Genomic DNA, 14,630 nt, shown 5'->3' on the forward strand with positions numbered 1-14,630 from the left:
ATACCCCTAAAAAAAAGCCTATGAGGTCTCACGGTGCAAAGGATTATGGGTGGAGAACATGAAAACAGAAAGCAGGACATGGCTGACCCTTACGATATATATGCAAGCAGCAGGGATGGGAGCTTGTTTGTGTAGTTTATCTCAGAAAGGCTAGGGGGGATGTGTTAGTGTATAGTATTTAATTACACTATAGTACATCAACATTTTAAACGATTTATTAATTCAAGTAACTTATGCTTGTGTTCAATACACTGGAAATGTATAATGTAGCAAAGGATCAGTTAGATAGCTACTAAACGCCTGCAGAGAAGCTCCTGGGAGCCACATTAAAAAGGCATTTTCATATCCCAATGGAACCCAAGCCAGTAGATTGCATTGGATGTACACTGCTCTAAAGTATTTAACCTTTAAATGTTCTATGAAAATAACTGTATGTAACATGTACAGGTATATTAACAAATCATCCAGCAGAAGACAAAATAAATTTACTCTAAAAGAATGTAAATGCCATTTTGTTTTGTGATTGTTCTGGCTCCTTCAGTGAAAAGTCTTTGAAAGGTCTCATATCTTGCCCAAATGGCAGCCTAAACTCAAAATTATCTTTGTCTTCTTCTGAAGTCTGTAAGGACTTTGAGGTGAATGGAAAAGCAAAGTTGTCATCTCCTTCCACTCCACCAAATATGCTTTCTGAAAAACAGAATATACAGTATACACATGTAAGCAAGTAAAAATGTTTCCCTCTGTGGCCAGTCTTTACTCTATGCTGTAAAATGCAAAATGTCCACTAACTATGCTATAAGCAACTATTTGGAATTTTGCAGCATAGAATATAGACTGGCCAGGCAGGGATTACTGTGGCAAATATATTTGGCCGGCTTTAACATGTACTGTATTGCAATTATTGTGAACCAAAAATCCTTTTAAGTGTTAACCACTTGCCTACCGGGCACTTTCACCCCCTTCATATCCAGGCCAATTTTCAGCTTTCAGCGCTCTCACACTTTGAATGACAATTGCGCGGTCATGCTACACTGTACCCATATGAAATTTTTATCATTTTTTTCACAGAAATAGAGCTTTCTTTTGGTGGTATTTAATCATCTCTGGGTTTTTTATTTCTTACAAAAAAAAAGAAAAAAGACAGAACATTTTAAAAAAAAAAAAAAGTTTTTCTTATTTTCTGTCAGTAAATTTTGAAAATACATTTTTCTCCTTCACTGATGTGCGCTGATGAGGCGGCACTGATGGGCACTGATAGGCTGAACTGATGGGCACTGATGAGGTGGCACTTATGGGCACTGATGAGGTGGCACTTATGGGCACTGATGAGGTGGCACTGATGAGGAGGTACTAATATGCCGCACTGATGAGCACTGATAGGCGGCACTGATGAGCACTGATAGGTGGCACTGCTGGGCACTGAGAGGTGGCACTGCTGGGCACTGAGAGGCGGCACTGACGGGCAGCACTGATGGGCACTGAGAGGCGGCACTGCTAGACACTGATGGGTGGTACTGATGGACACTGACGGGTGGCACTGATGAGCACTGATGGGCAGCACCATCAGTGCCCACACTCAGTTCCTATAGTGCTGCCAGTCAGTGCTCATCAGTGCCTAGATGAGCAGGCACTGATGGGCACTGACTGGCAGCACTATGGGCACTGATTGTGGGCACTGATGGGGGGCACTGTGGGCACTGATGGTGGGCACATTGTATTTTATTTACCTCTGTTGTAATCAGGGCACTGGTGATCAGTGCCCTGATTACATTTTTCTGTGTCCCCGAACGGCTGATCGGCTCTGCTCCTTCCTCACACTGCAGTCTCTGTGTGAGGAAGGAGAGCTGGCGATGAGAGATGATCTCATATGTTTACATATGAGATCATCTCTCATTGCATGGGCCGATCCCGTGGTAAATGGCCACTGTGATTGGCCATTTACCACGATCTGTGATTGGCTGTGTCCAAGGGACACGGCCGACACAGATTTTCCCCGATGCGCGCTCGCGGGAGCGTGCGGGGAGCCTGTTTCTGGGAGGCCGTTTAAAGACGGCCTCCCGGAAATTCGAGTCCGTGCTGTAGCCGTCTTTCGGCTATAGCGCGGACCGGAAGAAGTTAATTTTCAGCATTAGCATGTAGTCACACCATTTAATACCTGATGCATCATACATATATCTATGTAAACTATTTGGATCTAAGCACAAATATTTCACCTCTACTTCTATTGCATAGTGCAGATCTGTACCTCTTTGACAATCATATCTGTCTGCCCCAGACTGGCACTATACAGTATATCCATTAACGTATGCTATAAGCAAATAGGCATTTGGCATTTTGCAGAGTAGAGTAAGGACTGGCCAGGGTGGGATTACTTTGATGCAGTTGGCCAACTTGAATATGTATTGCAATACATGGGAACCAAAAATCCCTGTTTTTTTATGCAACAGTTTGCTAGAAAATGTGTAAGGGTGTATAACACAGGGCCGTCTTTTCCATTGGGCATACCCGCCGGTTGCCCGGGGGCCCCACTTGCCAAGGGGCCCCACATTGATCGATGGATTGGTGGCATGTGATGTCCCACTCCCTGGTGGTCTAGGCCCCCCCCCGTTCCGTTGTCCGCCGGGCGTCCGCCCCCCCCCCCCTTGTTGCTTCTGCTTTTTCTTCTTTCCCTCCGGTCCGGAGTCCGGCGGCGGCCGTGGGTGGCTCGAGTCTGCCCTGCACACACTGGTTGCTAAGGCCAGCCCGCTTGGCATCTAGCAACCAGTGACGTGAGCAGCAGAGCAGACCCAGGATGCACAGCGCCGCCGCCGCAGCGGAGGACTCGGAGGAGGATCCTCCTCCTCGTCGGCTCTCCTCCTCACTCTCCTCTCCTCCGTCCGTCCTAGAAGAAGACTGGTTCCGCCTCTGCCGGCCTCCTCCCACCTCCCCCCATGCCATGTGCAGCCGTGTAAGGTAAGTCTGCCAGTTTTTTTTAACTCATTCATGGCATTGTATGATGATGGGGATCTAATCAATGTGGCAGTCAGTGAGTGACACAAGAGACAGTCAGACAACTACTACTACCTGTCCTGGCTGGAGGAGGATATACTACCTACTATATATTGGTCCCTGGCCTATATGTATATAGTAAGGTATATATTATCCTCCAGGTAAGTAGTTGTACTCTCTTGTAGTATAGTGTTCCCTGTAATGTGTATATAGTCTATATAGTCTATATACATATTACAGGGAACACTATATACATCAAGAGAGTACAACTACTACCTGGAGTATATACCTTACTATATACATATTACAGGGACCAATATATACTACAAGACAAGAGACAACTATCTGGAGTATATACCTTACTAACTATATACATATTACATGGAACACTATATACTACAAGAGGCTCTTGTAGTATATAGTGTTCCCTGTAATATGTATATAGTAAGGTATATACTCCAGGTAGTTGTACTCTCTTGTAGTATATATTGGTCCCTGTAATATGTATATAGTAAGGTATATATCCTCTCCAGGTAGTAGTTGTACTCTCTTGTAGTATATAGTGTTCCCTGTAATATGTATATAGACTATATACACATTACAGGGAACACTATATACTACAAGAGAGTACAACTACTACCTGGAGGATATATACCTTACTATATACATATTACAGGGACCAATATATACTACAAGACAAGAGACAACTACCTGGAGTATATTATATACCTTACTAACTATATACATATTACATGGAACACTATATACTACAAGAGACTCTTGTAGTATATATTGGTCCCTGTAATGTATACAGTAAGGTATATACTCCAGGTAGTTGTACTCTCTTGTAGTATATATTGGTCCCTGTAATATGTATATAGTAAGGTATATCCTCCAGGTAGTTGTACTCTCTTGTAGTATATAGTGTTCCCTGTAATGTGTATATAGTCTATATACACATTACAGTCGCCCTCTTCCTCCAGGCACCCCTCCCATTGGCCGCCGGCTATCGCTGCTCCACAGGGGGCCCCAGTGCACTGCATTGCCCAGGGGCCTATAAGGCTCTTAAGATGGCACTGGTATAACAGTGTGCAAAGGGTTAATTCAGACTTTTTCAGAAGTTCACAGAGAAAGTTCAAAGGCATAGTTAATGTTTCTTAGTTACTAAACATTCATTTTTACAATTGCTTTTATCTTAAATAGTTACTTTGGTCTGTTTAATGCTTCTTAGATATACAGTAGATATGAGCAAATTCAATTTCATGAATTTCATCTTATTAATGTTTAAAAACTATAATTCTTTTTATGGTTTCATATTATATATCTACATGGGGCAGACAAATGTGCTAATTTTATGTGCAGGCATTTTGTTTTGTTTGGCATTGCTATATGATGTTGTGCTTTACTCATCATTTACTAATCATCTTATTGTCCTTCAAATCTATCTTCCTTCCATCTTATCTTCCTTCACATCTGTCTCTCAGAAAACAGCAATGAAGAAAAAAGCATCCCAGAGGTGCTGGGACATTGATGCGAGTTCATATAAAGAAGCGGAAGGACAAAAACATTCACAAAGCTCATTGGCTCAGGTTAAGCTGTTCACAACAGAGTAGGCTACCCTTGAGTGGGTAAATAAAAGAGAGAGAACAGAGCAGCGCCACCTGAGTGTAGTATTAAAACAATCCTTTATTGGCATAAAAGGTATTGCACTCACATGAGTGATAGGAAAGCAAGCTTTACTGCAAGTCATCCGATCCACTGCAGGGGAGGCAGGAGAGGTGTAGACAGCCCTGGGTCCTGGCTGTGTCAGTGGCTTCTGGCACTTCCTGGTGTCCTGTCGGCATCACAGCTTCTCCCTCATCACATCCGGTGGAAGTGGGGTGGTGCTAGCGTTCGAGGCATGCGTGCCCCTTCGTCAGGCATTGTCTAGAGACCAAAGGAAGATCCCTCTTATATGGCTAGAGTTGGAGCCAGTGTCATCAGTTCTCAGGGAGATGGGGGAGTGGCTTGGAGCAGAGAGGAGCTAGTGTACAGCTGTGAGAGATAAGGGCTGAACATCCGAGGCTGATTAACCCTATGTGCACTTGTTTGGAGTATTATGGGCAGTTATGCAAGATGCTATTTAAGTGATAAAGCGCTCCGGGTGGATAGGGCCAGAGAGGGAAAAAAAAAGAAGGGGGGAGAAAAATGTGATTCTGATAAAAGCTAAGATTGGACACATATATGAATATGCTGCAACTGGAGAATATATAAGAATATACTATACTTGAATTGGGTGTCCTGATGGAAGTTCCCTCGTGGGGATTAGGAGGCTGCTGTATAATAGAGGGGAAAGAGGGGGAGGGGGGGGGTTAATTTGTACGGTGTCTATGCGCACAAGTGAGACTGATGTTTGCGAATTGCATGTGCTCACACGATTATAAAGGATGAGCCAAGGATTTTCCCCTATGTGCACTTGTGTTAAGTATTATTAGGAGTACTTATAGAGATGGTATTTGAATAATGAGGCACTCAGGACCGATAGGGTCAGACAAAAACAAAAAAAAAAAACACGTGGTCCTAATGCGGTTTGGAATTGAACAGATATACGGATATACTGTAAATGAATTATGGACAAGTGTCTTTGCTGGGGGGTCCTGTCGGGAGCGGAGGGGAAGGGGGTGGGTTTTGTAATGGTGTGTGTGCGGTGTTTATGCGCACAAAAGTGGCGAATCGCACATGCATGTTTTTTATCCATATGTTTGAGTATGTTTGCATATATTTTTGCATATCAATGTCCACATGTACCTGACATACAGGGTGGCCTGTGTTCGATTAGGAGAATAGTTATCGGATTTATAATAGTGGGTTGACCTCTAGCTCTTCATTGAGGGGGCCAAAGTAACCAAGCTGTAAATCCAATAGGATTCACGGTTGCATAGCCATTTAAATCTTTCCGCTGGGGGAAGCTTTTGGGTGATGGCTTCGATGACCCATACTTTCAATTCTCTTGAGGACTGGTGGTGGTGTTGGAGGAAATGCTTGGGGACGCTGAGTTTGTCAGAACCAGCTTCAACAGAGTGTCTATGCTCTCCGAACCTTTTCCGCAGAGTGCGTATGGTGCGGCCTACATGTAGTAGGCCGCAGGGGCAAGACAGGCAGTATACCACAAATTCCGAGGAGCAGGTATATAAGTTCGAGATAGGATAGGTTTGGCCTTTTGTATGAAAGCTTTTTTGACCATGAGTGACATGTTTGCAGGTCAAACAAAGGGGTTTTCTGCATTGGTACATGCCTTTGATATTGAGGAAGATGAAGGGGACATCAGCTGTGTGGGATGGGGTGGTTTTGATTTTACTTGGTGTAATTTGGTTCTTCAAATTTCTGGCCTTCCTATAGGAAACTAGAGGACGATCTGGGATGCTGGATCTGAGGTGTGGATCGGCTTGGAGGATAGGCCAGTTCTTCCTCAGGATGCCCTCCATTCTCCTATAATGGGTGTGGAAGGTGGTAGTGAATCGCAGGGGCTGTTCAGTTGTTGTAGTCTGACTTTTTTCTTTTCTGGGAAGTGAATTGTGTTCATAGAGGCTAAATGCTTCGTCGACCAGCTTGGCCTTTTTCTGAGAATTTATTTTTAAAGATGCTGTCCATGCTTGAGTCTGTAGTTTTGGTGCAGTTATGTTTCAGCCTACAGAATTGGCTCTTCGGGATATCTTTAATCCAGCGGGGGTGGTGGAAGCTCTTGTAGTGTAGGTAGGAGTTGCCTGCCGTTGGTTTCACGTAATTTTGGGAACAAATTGTCTGGTGGTCATGGCAACGGAGGAGGTCTAAGAAGGCCAGGGTGTTGGAATCACAGACGGAGGTGAAGGACAATCCCATGTCGTTGTTGTTGCAGTGATCGACAAAAGCCTGGATGGTAGATAGTGCGCCATCCCAGATGATGACTATGTCGTCTATATACCGACCATAGAAAATAATCCTAGGGGCAAATGGGTTGTTATTCCAAATGTACTTTTTTTCCACAGACCCATGGTAAGGTTAGCATAGTTAGGGGCAAAGTTGGTCCCCATAGCTGTACCATGGGTCTGTAGGTAGTACTGCCCATTGAACTCGAAGTAATTGTGCATCAGACAGAATCGGGTGGCTTCCAGGAAAAATTCAGCCTGACGGGAAACCTTTGAGTGGGTGCCAAACCAGTTTACCAGAAAAAAAGTGTTCATTAAGGGAAGGCTTGTCCGACCAAAGGATAAAAAAAAGTCCAAATTAATTTTAAAACTTCTCAGGGCAGCTAATGGCTGGATCAGGAGAGGTAATGGCAAACATCACCTCAGCATCTGTGCGAGAAATCAGGATAAGAAGTATAAACTAATAAATTGATTAGCTTTTTTTATACAGAAAATACCATACTCAAAAACATATAATCTTTTGGTAATGCGTAGAGGTATGCTATTGATTCATGTGAAGTATGAAATTCAGTAAGTCTACTTTATACTAAACACAATAACTAACAGCAACGAACACTTCTAATGCACTTTTCTTCCACAAAGGGCTGAAAGATCAATGTTCATATACTGACTCAAAGGTATAAATGTTTTACTCAGCCTTGACCACAGTATACCAATAGATGACTTGAATCACACCTCACAAAGTGAGTTTAAATTCAATGACAAAAAAACTTGGGTCATTTAAGTTTAGATGGATGCCAAGGATGTATTTAACTGCTTGCCACCTGGCCATAGTACATTTACTGTGGTAGGGAGGCATGGGCAGGCAGGATCACGTACATGTATGTCATCCTGCTTCTTCTGGGTTAGGGGTGCGCAGCAGGGCACTCCTGTGACCAATGTGTCTGGTGGATTGCAGCTCCCAGTATTTGGCCGCTTTGAGTGATCAGGGGATCATGTGAGTTTTGTTCAACAACTGTGCCTCCTATAGTGATTCTGTGATTGGCTCATAGCTATCACAAGTGCCTATCACAGAACCCTATACCATGTGATAGCTGTGGACCAGTCACAGCACACAATAGTAAATTATGACTATTTTGACTGTAATCCATCCATGACAGTTCAAAGCATTGCTGCTACAGTGACAATCACTGTAACAACAATAAAAAAAACAAAATCCCCCATCACCCCCCCCCCTTCCCCAGAGTAGTACAGTGTCACTATGGTGATACTGAAGAAAAAAATGTTAAGAAAAGAAAAAAAGTGTTAAAAAAAGCTAAATTTAAAAAAAATTGTGAAAAAAATAATTATATATTTAATTTCTTCATTTTCAAAAAAAATACAACGTCAAAAAACTTGCCAAGCTTCTAACTAAATAACTCAGACTGTCTACTTTTCAAAAAAGGGCACTTTAAAGGCCTCAAGAAATTAGACTCACAGTACATTTGGATTGATCAATTTTCAAATATATATATATATATATATATATATATATATATATATATATATATATCGTAGCTTGTAGATGCTTTTACTTTTACACAAACCAAAAAAATATACAGAGCCTTGAAAAAGTATTCATACCCCTTAACATTTTTCCCACATTTTGTCATGTTACAACCAAAAACGTAAAAATGTATTTCAATGGGATTTTATGTGATAGACCAATACAAAGTGGCACATAATTGTAAAGTGGAAGGAAAATGATAAATGGTTTTCAAAATGTTTTACAAATAAATATCTGAAAAGTGTGGCGTGCATTTGTATTCAGCCCCCCTGAGTCAATATTTTGTAGAACAACCTTTTGCTGCAATTACAGCTGCAAGTCTTTTTAGGGATGTCTCTACCAGCTTTGCACATTTAGAGAGTGAACTTGTTGCCCCTTCTTCTTTACAAAATAGCTCAAGCTCTGTCAGATTGGATGGAGAGCCTCTGTGAACAATAATTTTCAAGTCTCGCCACAGATTCTCATTTAGATGTAGGTCTGGACTTTGACTGGGCCATTCTAACACATAATTATGCTTTGATCTAAACCATTCCATTGTAGCGTTGGCTGTATGTTTAGGGTCGCTGTCTTGCTGAAAGGTGAACCTCCGCCCCAGTCTTTTGCAGACTCAAACAGGTTTTCTTCTAAAATTGCCCTGTATTTGGCTCCATCCATCTTACCATCAACTCTGACCAGTTTCCCTGTCCCTGCTGAAGAAAAGCATCCCCACAACATGATGCTGCCACCACCATGTTTCACGGTGGGGATGGTGTGTTCAGGGTTATGTTTGTTTTCCGCCAACATAGCATTTTGCTTTTGGGCCAAAAAGTTCAATTTTGGTCTCATCTGACCAGAGCACCTTCTTCTATGTTTGCTGTGTCCCCCACATGGCTTCTCACAAACTGCAAACATGACTTCTTTTGGTTTTCTTTCAACAATGGCTTTCTTATTGCCACTCCCATAAAGGCCAGATTTGTGGGGTGCACGACTAATAGTTGTCCTGTGGACAGATTCTCCCACCTGAGCAGTGGATCTCTGCAGCTCCTCCAGAGTTACCATGGGCCTCTTGGCTGCTTCTCTGATTAATGCTCTCCTTGCCCGGCCTGTCAGTTTGGGTGCACGGCCATGTCTTGATAGGTTTGCTGTTGTGCCATATTTTGTCCATTTTCAGATGATGAATTAACCAGTGCTCTGAGAGATGCTCAAAGTTTGGGATATATTATTATAATATAACCCTGCTTTAAACTTCTCCACAACTTTATCCCTGACCTGTCTGGTGTGTTCCTTGGCCTTCATGATGCTGTTATTTCACTAAGGTTCTCTAACAAACCTCTGAGGGCTTGACAGAAAAGCTATATTCAGGGCTTTTCTTTAGCTGGAACTTGGTGGAACTCAATTCCACCACCTCTGGCTCATTCCCTTGGGCTCCCTGCTCACCACTATCACTTGTAAACACAGAAGTCCGGCTTCTGTGTTTACAAGTGACAGCTTGTCTCCAAATGGCTCAGATCTTATCTCGTGAGCGACTCCCACTGGATGGAGGATGGGGACAAGGGAGATGCAGGTGCCAGGGTGCAGTGCGGATGCCAACACCCCCACTGGATGACCTCCCTGCAAGTGTAAAAGGCACCAACAGTGTGTGGGGAGAGTGAGATATGGATGGGGGATGGAGAGTAAGCAGCTGTGGAAGAAGGCTGAACTCTGCACTCTGTGTGAAGCGCTTAGCATACCCCTAAATTTAGCACTCTGCATGTAGTGCACCCCTTAACTCTGCACTATGTACGTAGTGAAACCCCTGAACTTTGAACCTAGCGCAACTCTGAACTCTGCACTTTGTGTGTAACCCCCCAAACTCTATACTCTGTACTTACTATGTACTGTACTATGCACCCCTGGTATTTAATGCCCCTTTAGGACCCACCCACTGTTAGTGAAATTTGACCATACCCACTATTTGATTCGGTTTGGAAGGTGTGTGTGTGAGTGGGGGAAGGGGGGTTTTGGGTGTCGTGGTTGAGTTCCTGCACCTCTTTTATGAGGAAAAAAAGCCCTGGCTATATTTATACTGAGATCAAATTACACGCAGAAGGACTCTATTTACTAATTACAATACCTCACAAAAGTGAGTACGCCCCTCACATTTTTGCAATTTTTGTGTTTATTATATCTTTTTATGTGACAACACTGAAGAAATTACACTTTGCTACAATGTAAAGTAGTGAGTGTACAGCTTGTATAACAGTGTAAATTTGCTGTCCCCTCAAAATAACTCAACACACAGCCATTAATGTCTAAACCCCTGGAAACAAAAGTGAGTACACCCCTAAGTGAAATATGTCCAAATTGGGCCCAAAGTGTCATAGAGTCCACCAGAGCTTCACAGGTTGCCCCTGGAGTCCTCTTCTACTCCTCCATGACGACATCACCAAGCTGGTTTATGTTAGAAACCTTGCGCTCCTCCACCTTCCGTTTGAGGATGCCGCACAGATGCTCAATAGAATTTAGGTGTGGAGACATGCTTGGCCAGTCCATCACCTTTACCCTCAGCTTCTTTAATAAGGCAGTGGTCATCTTGTAGGTGTTTTTGGGGTCATCATCATGTTGGAATACTGCCCTGAGGCCCAGTCTCCGAAGGGAGGGGAATCATGTTCTGCTTCAGTATGTCACAGTAAATGTTGGCATTCATGGTTCCTTCAATTAACTGTAGCTCCCCAGTGGCGGCAGTACTCAGACCATGACATTCCACCACCATGCTTGACTGTAGGCAAGACACACTTGACTTTGTACTCCTCACCTGGTTGCCGCCACACACGCTAGACACCATCTGAAACAAATAAGTTTATCTTGGTCTCATTAGATCACAGAACATGGTTCCAGTAATCCATGTCCTTAGTCTGCTTGTCTTCAGCAAACTGTTTGCGGGCTTTCTTGTGCATCATCTTTAGAAGAGGCTTCCTTCTGGGATGACAGCCATGCAGACCAATTAGATGCAGTGTGCGGCATATGGTCTGAGCACTGACAGGCTGACCCCCCACCCCTTCAACTTCTGCAGCAATGCTGGCAGCACCCATATGTCTATTTCCCAAAGACAACCCCTGGATATGACGCTGAGCATGTGCACTCAATTTCTTTAGTCGACGATGGTGAAGCCTGTTCTGAGTGTAACCTGTCCTGTAAAACCGCTGTATGGTCTTGGCCACAGTGCTGAAGCTCAGTTTCAGGGTCTTGGTAATCTTCTTATAGCCTAGGCCAGTGATGGCGAACCTTGGCACCCCAGATGTTTTGGAACTACATTTCCCATGATGCACTCTGCAGTGTAGTTTAGCTTTATGGGAAATGTAGTTTCAAAACATGTAGGTTCTGGAAGACTTAGAGTGGTGGATAGAAGACATGTCCCACAGTCGGTGGTTCTCCAAAATTAATTTGCAGCACTCTCAGAATGTAAGGACAACATGGATATGGACTCAAGCACAGAGGGTGAGAAACCATCGACTCCTATGTCTAATGTATGCAAGACTGCAGCCAAGGACAAAAAAGATAATGTGAAGTCTCAAAGGAAGCAGCTGTTGCTGGGTGATTCAATCATAAGAAGTGTGGAGCTTAAAGAAAATGGTTTTGTGAGATGTCTCCCTGGTGCTACTGCTAGACGAGATAGAAGACGTATTATTAATATTGTTAAGCAAGCAAAGCAGGAAGGGGACGTGGATGTTCTTGTCCATCTAGGGACAAATGACCTGGCTTGCAATGAAGTGTCAGAGGTGAAAAAATCTTTTATCACACTTGGAAATGACGTACAGGATTTTGCATCCACCATTTCATTTTCTGAAGTTCTGCCTGTGCATAATGTTCAGAATGATAGGCAGAGGCGCATAAAGGAGTTCAACATATGGCTTAGTAAATGGTGTCAAGAGCAAGGATTTGGCTTTGTTTCTCATGATAGCTCTACTTGGAATAGAAAGGAACTGTACAAAAAAGATGGTTTGCATCTTTCTCTCAAAGGAACAAATGTACTTAGTGAACAACTCCAAGAATTTGCGAAAGAGTATTTAAACTAGGAAGGGGGGGCAAAAGAGTGGAATTACAAGAGTCCAATTGCCCCCCGAAACAATGCCAGAACAGGTCAGAAGCACAGAGGTTAAGAAATGATAAGCTCAGAGTCCTGTCTACAAATGCTCGCAGTTTAGGTAAAAAAATCAATGAACTTGGGTCAATTATGGCATCTGAGAATGTAGATTTAGTGGCTGTTACGGAGACATGGTTTAATGAAAGAAATGACTGGGACATAACCATACCAGGGTACTCTTTATACAGAAGAGACAGAGAAGGCAAGAAAGGAGGAGGAGTGGCCCTGTATGTGAAAGATAGCATTAAATCTAACCTAATACAAGTTGGTGAAGCCAACATAGAGTCAGTTTGGGTTACGTTGCAGTTTGCTAATCATGCAGTAACTCGTGTAGGTGTGATATATAGACCACCTGGTCAAGTCAAAGAACTAGATGATCTACTAGTTGAAGAAATAGCTAAAATGACAATGAAAGGAGAAGTTATCATTATGGGAGATTTCAATCTTCCAGATATAAACTGGAAAACCAAAATAGCAAGTTCTACCAGGAGTACAGATATTCTAAACTCCCTACTGGGGTTGTCTCTGCAACAAGTGGTTGAGGAGCCAACCCGGAGGGAGGCCATTTTGGATCTGGTATTCACAAATGGGGATTCGGTATATGATGTCATTGTAGGCGAAACCTTGGGATCCAGTGATCACCAGTCAGTGTGGTTTAATATAAGAACTGTGAAAGAGTCACACCACACAAAAACAAAAGTTTTAGATTTTAGAAAAACAGACTTTTCAAAAATGAAATTAGTCATAAATGAGTCCTTATCAGACTGGTACGGATTACATGGAGTCCAGGAGAAATGGGACTACTTAAAAGGTGCATTATTGAAGGCAACAGAAAATTGCATTAGACTTGTCAGTAAAAGCAAAAAAGGAAGAGACCACTGTGGTACTCAGCAGAAGTGGCCCAAATCATTAAAAATAAAAAGCTAGCATTTTGTAATTATAAAAAAACCCAGAGCAATGAAGATAAGGAAATCTACAAGATTAGGCAGAAAGAGGCCAAGCAAGTTATAAGAACTTCTAAAGCGCAGGCAGAAGAAAAACTAGCTCAGTCTATGAAAAAGGGGGATAAGACATTCTTCAGATATATAAATGAAAAAAGGAAATTAAAACAAGGAATAACTAAATTAAAAACAAAGGACGGAAGGTATGTAGAAGAGAATAAAGGGCTAGCCGACTGCCTTAATGAATACTTCTGTTCAGTTTTTACAGAAGAAAAAGGAGAAGGACCTCCACTTGAAAGGATGACTAATGAATCGTTTGATGCATGTGTCTTTACAGAGGAAGACGTTCTAAGATTGCTGTCTAAAGTGAAGACAAATAAGTCACAGGGTCCTGATGAGATACACCCAAAATTATTAAAAGAGCTTATTGGTGAGCTGGCAAAACCATTAACAGATTTATTTAACCAATCATTAGTAACAGGAGTCGTCCCGGAAGATTGGAAATTGGTAAATGTCGTGCCCATTCACAAGAAAGGTAGTAGGGAGGAATCGAGCAACTATAGACCAGTGAGTCTGACATCAATAGTAGGCAAATTAATGGAAACCCTATTAAAGGATAGGATTGTGGAACATCTTAAATCCCATGGATTGCAAGATGAAAAACAACATGGGTTTACTTCAGGGAGATCATGTCAAACAAATTTTATAGATTTTTTTGACTGGGTGACTAAAATAATAGACGGTGGAGGTGCAGTAGACATTGCATATCTAGATTTTAATAAGGCTTTTGACACTGTCCCACATAGAAGACTTATCAATAAACTGCAGTCATTGAGCATGGACTCCCATATTGTTGAGTGGATTAGGCAGTGGCTGAGTGACAGACAACAGAGGGTTGTAGTCAATGGAGAACATTCAGAACAAGGTCATGTTACCAGTGGGGTACCTCAGGGATCTGTACTGGGACCAATTTTGTTTAATATCTTCATAAGTGATATTGCAAAAGGCCTCGATGGTAAGGTTTGACTTTTTGCTGATGACACAAAGATATGTAACAGGGTTGATGTTCCTGGAGGGAAACGCCAAATGGAAAAGGATTTTGGAAAACTAGAAGAATGGTCAGAACTCTGGCAACTGAAATTTAATGTGGATAAGTGCAAGATAATGCA

The 14,630-nt window shown here is 42.5% G+C and overlaps 1 protein-coding gene across 1 annotated transcript in view; it reads right to left on the minus strand.

The window, feature by feature from the left end:
- Positions 1 to 490: 490 nt before the first annotated feature.
- The window catches only part of LOC309569214 (uncharacterized protein), a gene marked incomplete at both ends in the record, with an annotated part of 183,076 nt that continues 168,936 nt past the window's right edge, over positions 491 to 14,630 (minus strand). The window contains one exon of the mRNA XM_082274970.1: positions 491 to 687. Within this exon, the coding sequence (XP_082131096.1) occupies positions 491 to 687 (197 nt within the window). The remainder of the gene's footprint in view (positions 688 to 14,630) is intronic.

Source organism: Pelophylax lessonae (assembly GCF_965119305.1).
Source record: "Pelophylax lessonae genome assembly, chromosome: 13".
NCBI lineage: Eukaryota > Metazoa > Chordata > Amphibia > Anura > Ranidae > Pelophylax > Pelophylax lessonae.